The 8658-nt window shown below is 40.7% G+C and overlaps 1 protein-coding gene across 1 annotated transcript; it reads left to right on the top strand.

Moving 5' to 3' along the window:
• Positions 1–5427: 5427 nt before the first annotated feature.
• Positions 5428–8040, top strand: LOC149159952 (uncharacterized). Its single transcript, XM_089434471.1, has 6 exons — positions 5428–5462; positions 5728–6416; positions 6618–6871; positions 7151–7609; positions 7712–7856; positions 8000–8040. Exons 1-6 carry the CDS (start codon positions 5428–5430, stop codon positions 8038–8040), a joined length of 1623 nt encoding a protein of 540 aa, XP_089290597.1.
• The last annotated feature ends 618 nt before the right edge of the window (positions 8041–8658 follow it).

Here is an 8658-nt window from a genome sequence, read left to right as displayed (position 1 = left end):
GTTTAGTGTCCCAAATGCTCTTGTTTTCGATAATGCATCTTATTTCTCTAGAAATGCTATGTTTGAGTTCGCTATTAAAAGAGGATTTAAATTGAAATATTCTGCATATTACTATCCCCAGGGTAATGGTTTAGCAGAGTCTACCAATAAAAATCTAGTTAAAATTATTAAGCGAACTATTGAACAGAATCATAATAACTGCCACAAATCTTTAATATTTGCACTATGGGCTGATAAAATAACATTGAAGGCTTCCATAGTTACTTTTCCATTCAACCTTGTATATGGGAAAGAAGCAGTGCTACCAACCAATCTAGTGCTTCCTTCTCTAGCCCTAGTTCAGTTTATTGAAGAAAGCCCCTCTTCTTCTATTTAACTTAGACATGATCAAATCTTAAAATTAGAAGAGGAAAGAGAAAAGGCCAAAATTACTCATGCAAAACATCAGAAAATTATCAAGTCATATTTTGATTCAACTTCATCCAGTTCAGAACAGTTACAGGTTGGTGATCTAGTCCTGAAATGGGACGAAGCCCATGAGGATAAAGCGAAACACACCAAGTTCCAGAAGTGGTGGCTTGGACCATTTCAGATCTACGAGAAGATAGGCCATTCGACATTCATATTACAAGATTTATCACGAAAGGGAGATTCTCTTCCTATTAATAGCCTCATCTTAAATAAATTCTTCAATTGAGGAGGTAGCCCCTTCTCCCCTTTTTAAGTTCAGTAGAATTTGTAGTTTTTAGGACCATTAGGAAATAAAGTTGTAAGATATCTTCCATTGGCCTTTCCTATATTGAAAAGTTGTTCAAAAGTAGTTTTGATATTTACTTTTAAAATAGAAGCCTTAAATAAAAGGGACAATTTCTAGGAAATTAGGTATATTCACATTCTGAAACCCCATTTCATTTTTGTGAAATCTTCTCAAGATTTAGAAGTACTGTAAATCATTTTATGGTTTTCAAATTGGCCACAAAAAGGTTATCAATATCAAAACAGAAACTAATTCAATATTAGCATCTTCAACTCTTACCCTGTCATCCATTCTCTCTTAAGGAGAAAATTGTCCATCCCATTCATCGAAGTTTATGATTACTCAGAGTGTAATTCTAAAATATTTGATATAAAAGGTAAGGGGTCTTATTACAAGCCTTCTTACCATGATCATTGGGAAATAGTTTAACCGAAATTACCAACACTACATACCAAAACAGGGTAATGGCTTATAATCATAAGACAAGGGGTCTCATCACGAGCCATCTTGTTCGGTTAGATTCAACCAGTGAATGGCATTGTCAAACAGCTAGCCACCAAACCAAGACAATGGCTTTTTTATCTTACAAAATAATAGAAAAGGAAAAAAGAAATACAAAATATGAAAGCATATTTTGAATTCATTCTTTTAATCATACTCTGAAATGGATTGGAAAATGGACAGTCAAATGGTTAAAAAGTATCCCTGACGAAACTATGAACGTTTGCTAGCAGCAGAGGCTCTATCTATGACAAAGGAGTCAATTAAAAACGCTAAGTTGGAAAGGTTTTTTGTTTTATCATTATCAACCAATAAAGGCCAATTTAAATCTTAGAATGTATCGAATTTTAACAAGAGAAGGAATTAGCAAAAATAGCTCTTATTATATTCAGAATGTATGTATACCTAGTTATATTAGAATTTTCCTCTTTGATAAGATTTATATACAAAGAAAGTCTAAGTATTTCAATATTTCTCAGAGATTACTGTTTCTCCCATCGAATTGCCAATTGTTGTGCTATACAACAACCCCCCATTTCATAAACTTTTACTTTCAAAACTATAATATGAAATGGGTCCCTTTTAGATTAAATTGGTATCAACTTATCATTCCTCAAAAGGCCCGAAAAGAAACGAAACATTATAAACCTTTTGAGACAATATATAATCGGTCTTATAATAAAAAATGAATAACTATTTATTATTGCGATAAAGTGATCACAAGATCGCATATCGCAATAACAAAGGATGCATAACAAAAGACCCATTGGTTTTCCCCAATGCGACAAGCGTGAATAACTATCCGATATCGGGAAGTTAAGCAATCGAAACAAAAGGCCCCTCTCTTTGCTGCGATCTGATATCAATATCGCCGATCGGGGAATGTAACATGCATGCAACTAAAATCCCTCTTCTAAAAGCTCCTGATATGAATTAGCGATATCGCTATCGGTGATCAGGGATTCCGTAATGACACCAATATAACTACTTAAACATTCCTCCAATCCCCGATTGTGATAAAGCTAAGCGTGACCTTCAAAAAGGATTGATAAGACTTGGGTATATTGTGTTGAATTATTATTAAAAGCCTTTCTATTCCTGATAGTGATTCACTTGCGCCCAACCGCCAAAACATCAAAGCCACGCTTAAATGAATTATTCAGCCAATAAACGATATGATGAGCATTTAAATGATTGACAGGTTTAACCGGCCAATTAATGGAGCAGTTATGACAAAATCTCTTCAGAGATTGTATCCGCGGCAGTCGTATGTTAATCCTCCATTATTCATTGATTGATATAACTCTTTCATACCTGGTTTGCGCCACCTATTCTCCACATTACGTTCATTTTATCTCCTGTGTAGAGCTCCTCTGAAGTAGCGAAGTTAGGCCAAATGGGGAAGAAGTCTAAGAAATTTGGAACAGCTTCAGCTTCCATAGTAACAGGACAACATACTGTCGATCTGGAACCAAGTAAAAAAGGATTAATCTAAGACACCACATGTCTTGGTCTCGGTAATACTACTTGGCAGAGCATCTATAATCTGGTTGAGGCTGAAGAGCCTCAGGAAACATTAGTAGAAGCTACAGCAGACTCAAACAGGAAGTCTGAGGCAACTCTAAAGGATTTCGCCGATTCTTACCTACACTGGATAGCGGCTCGACAGCAAATTCTTCCATACACAGATGTGGTAAGATGGGCAGTTGAGGAAATTCTGATTACAAACAAAACATTTTGCACTATCGACGGGAGAGTATTTGGTTCATTTCAGCCCAATTATTTGAAACAAATGTACCATTTGCCCGAACCAGAGAAGAGGTATAACAAAGCATTTCTGGAGAAGTTCAAAGATGAAAATGAAATTGAATCAGCCCCTATACAGGAATGGAGGCAGAACCCAGCGAAACATAAGCATGAGTCCTCGGGTAAGTACTCTGTTGATTCCTTGTGTTCTCCTTATTGTTATGCTGGAGCGATGGTGTGTAGGATTTGGGGGTTGCATGATTCCTCAAAATTCTCCATAGAGATGGTACCTTTAATGGAAGCAGCATGCAATAGCGAAATAATGGATCGGGGGAACATATTATCTGATAAGTTAGCAACAGCTATTCTTGAGTTCAAAAACAAATCCCGCGTTACTGAAAGGTTCATTCCTCCATTTTACTTTAGTGCCTACTTCTTAGATACTATTTGTTTTAACTCCGAATTTCTTATGCTGTGGTGGAGATGGACTCCACAGCACCCCATGCCCATTCATATCTATCATCAGAGGTTGTGGAAAGCCCATTATAAACACCACTTATATCAAGTTTGCAATGGATTTATGTTACCCATTTACTATGAAATTTTTGATAAACCTGTTCCTAAAATTTCCTCACAAGCAGAGATTGACTTGATAACCGTAGGAACCTGGTTCGAAGAAGAAAAATCTACATATGTAAGAGTTTTCGACAGTCATGCCAGGCCTCATGTCCTCCCCTTGTATATACCCGACAAACTATTGGCTCGAGAGATAGCATATCAGCTTACATCCGCAGGAGTTACAAAATGATGCAGGAGCATCCAGCTCCGAGGAGACGAATGACTATTGACGGACTCACGGGAGAACAGAAACAAGTCAGAGGCTACAGGATTGGGTGGACAGACCACCAAGTTGGTTATTGTTTTCTTAATTATTGTTTTATTTCCTTTTATCTCATAGCATTTTAAATTACAAAGTTGTTTAGTTAAGTTTTGTTAAAGAATAACTAAATGACAGTTAGGATTCAGGTAGGGTAGTTTGTCAATTAGTTACGTTTCCATGTAGGTTAAAAAGCAAAATAGGCAAATGTAGAGGGACTTCTTCCCTTCGTGAACAAGAGAGAGATAGAAACTTGATCAAGAAACCCTCTGTAACAGAACTAGTGTAAATTTGTTTAATCTATTGCTGACATTTTCCCATATTGTGCACACAAGTGTTTACTGTGTATCTACTGTATTTTTAAAAGTGAATTGAAATGGAAAGAGTTTAACTGTAACTAGAATTTCAAGAATGTTACAGGCATCAAATCAAGACCACGAGTCCCTATTGCACAGAACCAGTATGCCAAGCACGAGGAGTAATGCGGCCACATAAAATCAATATACAAGCTTACAAGAAAGAGGTATCAAACCAAACCACTCTGTTTCCATTAACTTAATTAAAGTATTTCATAGTCATTGCACACAGAAAGGTCGATAAACCTTACAGTATCATGTGATAAACCCCGGCATCGCCGTAAAGCACAAATTACCAAACCCTTGTTACACTAAGATTGTAGTTTGATGCAAAAGAACAAAGCACAGAGACTGCAAACGTCGGGAAAGGGCACGGCCGAACCCTAGACAACCTAAACAAGCTGATATCTACATCTTCAGCCATACTGAACAATCTATAGACATACTGGAGCAGGAGTAAACCCTACCCGTTTGCAAAGGGTACCAGGGTCGAAAGGATTCGAAGATTGCACAACTCGAAACCCTCGTGAGTGAGCCTTCTATTCAAGCCTGCACATAGAAACAGCGAGAGGTTAGAGTCATCATCAGTATAAGAGAACGAAGGAGCAAACAAATGCGAGCATGAAGGAGATGTAAACTCACCCACAGGTCGACGGAGAGTTGTTGAGACAGAACCCCATTCCACAAACTAAAAAAGGCACAGAACCTGTAAGTGTCGATAAAAGATAACCGTGCAGGGTGAATCATAGCACGCTAGCTTACCTTCGAGGGCGGAAAGAGATTGGAAGAGCGGCAGCTTCAAGGTCGCAGTTACCTGTACAAAAATTATAGCTCAGTAACAGAGAATGCAAAGACTCTTACAGTGAACCCACGAAAATATAAAGCAGCTTACCATAACCTCAGAACAGAACCACTGAGCCTTACAGGTCCACGCACCTCGATAGACAGCATCGAAGACAGAGGAATAGCTCCTCAACAGAAACTGTAACCATTGTAACCATTGACCGAGTACAGGGTTCGTCTGTTGGACAGAACAGTGACCAGGGTTCGAAACCGGGAGCATCACCACAGGAACGCAGAGAGAGCAGCGGCGAAGTGATAAGTGAAAATGAGCCAAAGGTAAGTCCTGAGGGTTTAACATAGGCGGGAGGTAACGGAACAAACCGGTGGCTAAACCTTTCAACCGGCAGATGCGTGATTTAATGAGCCTCGGATTGGGGGCCAGGTAAAACCGCGGGAGTTTTGTCAGCGCGCAAAGTGACCACCGGGGCCTGAGGTGATACCACGTGACTGTGTGTCCACGTCACCTAAGGGTTGGGCCATCAAAAGTGGTATCAGAGCCAGTTTCTTGAGTTAGAACCAATGGAACAGGTAGAAGGTGAAGGTGAAGGAAGAGGAAGAGGAAGAGGAAGAGGAAGAGGAAGAGGACGAGTAGTCCGTAGGGTAGTAGGTGATGGACTTCGAGAGGAGATTCGAGTTTTGCGTGAAAGATTGGCAGTGGTGGAGGCTGGGGGAAGAAGAAACCCAGCAGATGACAAAGATGAAGAAGAAGTTGAACTGGAGGATGAGTTCGAAGGGGTAACACCGGAACTCAAATTGTTGAAGTCAGTTTTGCTGTCCAGTCATAAGCCAAGGCATGAGTTACCTACTTATGACGGAAGTCTGTCCGCAGACGTGTTGTTGGATTGGCTGAGTGAAGTCAACAAATATTTCGAATTCGAGGAAACCAGTGAGGATAAACAGGTGAAGTTCGCCGCCACCAAACTAAAGGGACATGCGTCCTTGTGGTGGGACAGCATTCAGGCGGAGCGGAGGAGGCTTAACAAACAGCCTATAAAGAAATGGTCTAGGATGGAGGCCAAGCTGAAAGAGAAATTCCTGCCGAAGGATTACCAGATTATGCTGTACAGGCAGGTACAGAACCTGAAGCAGAGGGGAATGACTATAAGAGAATTTACAGAGGAGTTCTACAAGTTAAATTTACGGGCAGGATATGTAGAAGACACCCCGGAGAAAACAACCAGATTTGTGAATGGCTTAAGGGGGGAAATCTTGGATGAAATTGGTATCCTTTCACCCCAGACATTGGATGAAGCCTATCAGTTTGCGCTGAAGGCAGAGGACAAAATTAACCGGAAGCAAAATGCCAGAAGAGGAGGTGGAACTGGCAGGGGGAAAGGTAAGATGTTTGGAAGAGGCCGAGGTGCAGGTTCAGGTGAAGAAAGCAGCAGCTCTAAATCTGCTGGAGCAGTAGAAAAAGACAATAGCACTAGAGGAGGATGACCACCTCAGCGGGGGCGAGGATATGGTCGGGGCAGGGGAGCTGTCCAGTGCTATCGCTGTCACAAATGGGGACACAAGTCGTATGAATGTCCTGAAGGTGAACCAGCAGGTGGGAGAGGAGCTTATGTTGCTCAGCCAGAGGATGCTGAGGCAACACCTCAAGAAGCGGAAAATGCACCTGAGATAGGTGAAGCTTTGGTGTTGAATAAAGTGCTGTTGAAACCAGCAAAGGAGGTTGCAGAACCAGATCAACGAAAAGCTTTGTTCCGCACTGTCTGCAAGTCGCGGGGCAAGTGCTACAAACTGATCATTGATAGTGGGAGTACGGACAATCTTGTGGCAGTGGAGATGGTAGAAAAGCTGGGATTGAAGAAATTGAAGCACCCTACGCCCTACAAAGTGTCATAGCTGCAGAAAGGACATCAGCTGTTAGTCGACGAACAATGTGAGGTAGAATTTCAGATTGGTAAGTACAAGGATAAGATCCTTTGTGATGTCATGCCAATGGATGTCTGTCACCTACTGTTGGGACGACCTTGGCAGTTTGATAGAAGTGCAGTTCATGATGGGAAAACCAACTGCTATAAGTTTGTGAAAGATGGGATCAAGCATACGCTTGTACCCATCAAGGAGGAAAACACAGCAGAAGCTAGTGAAGTGAAAGCACTGCTGTTAGGCAGAAAAGAGTTTATAAGACAGATTGAGGACAGCGAGATAAATTTTGCTGTCATAAGGAGACCAAAGGCAGTGGTACTTCATACACAGGTTTCGGATTTGCCTGAAGAAGTTCAGAAATTACTGCAGGATTTTGGAGACATTGTGGTAGATGATCTTCTAGATGAATTGCCACCAAGGAGAGGTATTAGTCACTGCATTGACTTTATACCAGGAGCAAGCCTGCCAAACAAAGCAGCTTACTGCATGAGTCCTAAAGATCATGAAGAAATTAGGAAACAGGTCCAGGAGTTGTTGGACAAAGGTTTGATTCGGGAGAGCATGAGCCCATGTGCAGTACCAACTGTTTTGGCTCCAAAGAAAGGAGGAGAGTGGAGAATGTGTACAGATTCCAGGGCTATTAACAAAATTACTGTTAGGTACAGGTTTCCCTTACCTAGGATGGACGATATGATGGATTGTTTGAGTGGGGCGGCTTATTTTTCGAAGATTGACTTGAAGAGTGGATATCACCAGATCCGGATTCGGGAAGGAGATGAATGGAAGACCGCTTTCAAGACGAACGAAGGCTTATATGAGTGGCTGGTGATGCCTTTCGGTTTGAGCAACGCTCCCAGCACGTTCATGCGTCTGATGAATGAAGTGCTGAAGGAATTTAATGGTAAGTTTGTAATAGTTTACTTGGATGATATTCTGATTTTTAGTAAGACTAAGGAGGAACATTTCAGACATTTGAAGAGTGTGTTGAGGAAGTTACAGCAAAACAAGTTGCTGATTAACCTGAAAAAGTGTACTTTTTTTCAGCGAGAATTAGTATATCTGGGATTTGTCATTGCAGAAAATGAATTAAAAATGGATCCAGAAAAGGTGGCAGCTATAGTTAGCTGGCCTTCTCCAAAAAGTTTATTTGAAGTCCGAAGTTTCCATGGACTAGCCAGCTTTTACAGAAATTTTATCAGAAATTTCAGCGAGATTTGCGCACCTATGTTGGACACAATTAAGAAGGTAAATCAGCCTTTTCACTGGACTGAAGCAGCAGAAAGTAGTTTTCAAACTCTGAAAAAGAAGATTACGGAGAGACCGATATTGAGGCTACCTGATTTCAACAAACTTTTCCAAGTTCGTTGTGATGCCAGTGGGACAGCCATTGGGGCAGTCCTTAGCCAGGAGGACAGACCGGTCGCCTATTTCAGTGAAAAGCTAAATGAGAGCAGACAGAAATACTCACCCTACGACAAGGAGTTTTACGCCATTGTGCAGGCTTTGAAACATTGGAGACATTACCTGTTAGGTAACGAGTTTGTCTTATACTCTGACAATTCTGCGTTACAGTACATTATGCAGCAGCATAAATTGAATCATAAACATGCAGCTTGGGTTGAGTACTTGCAAAGTTTCACGTTTGTACTGAAACACATTAGCGGACAATCAAATAAGGTAGCAGATGCACTTAGTAGGAGAAT

This window comes from Pinus tabuliformis, chromosome 5_2 (assembly GCF_031772625.1).
Source record: "Pinus tabuliformis cultivar Carrire ecotype Pingquan chromosome 5_2, CPIR1, whole genome shotgun sequence".
Taxonomy (NCBI): Eukaryota; Viridiplantae; Streptophyta; class Pinopsida; order Pinales; family Pinaceae; genus Pinus; species Pinus tabuliformis.
The sequence above is the reverse complement of the archived record's forward strand: the minus strand, read 5'-3'. Positions and strand labels throughout refer to the sequence as shown.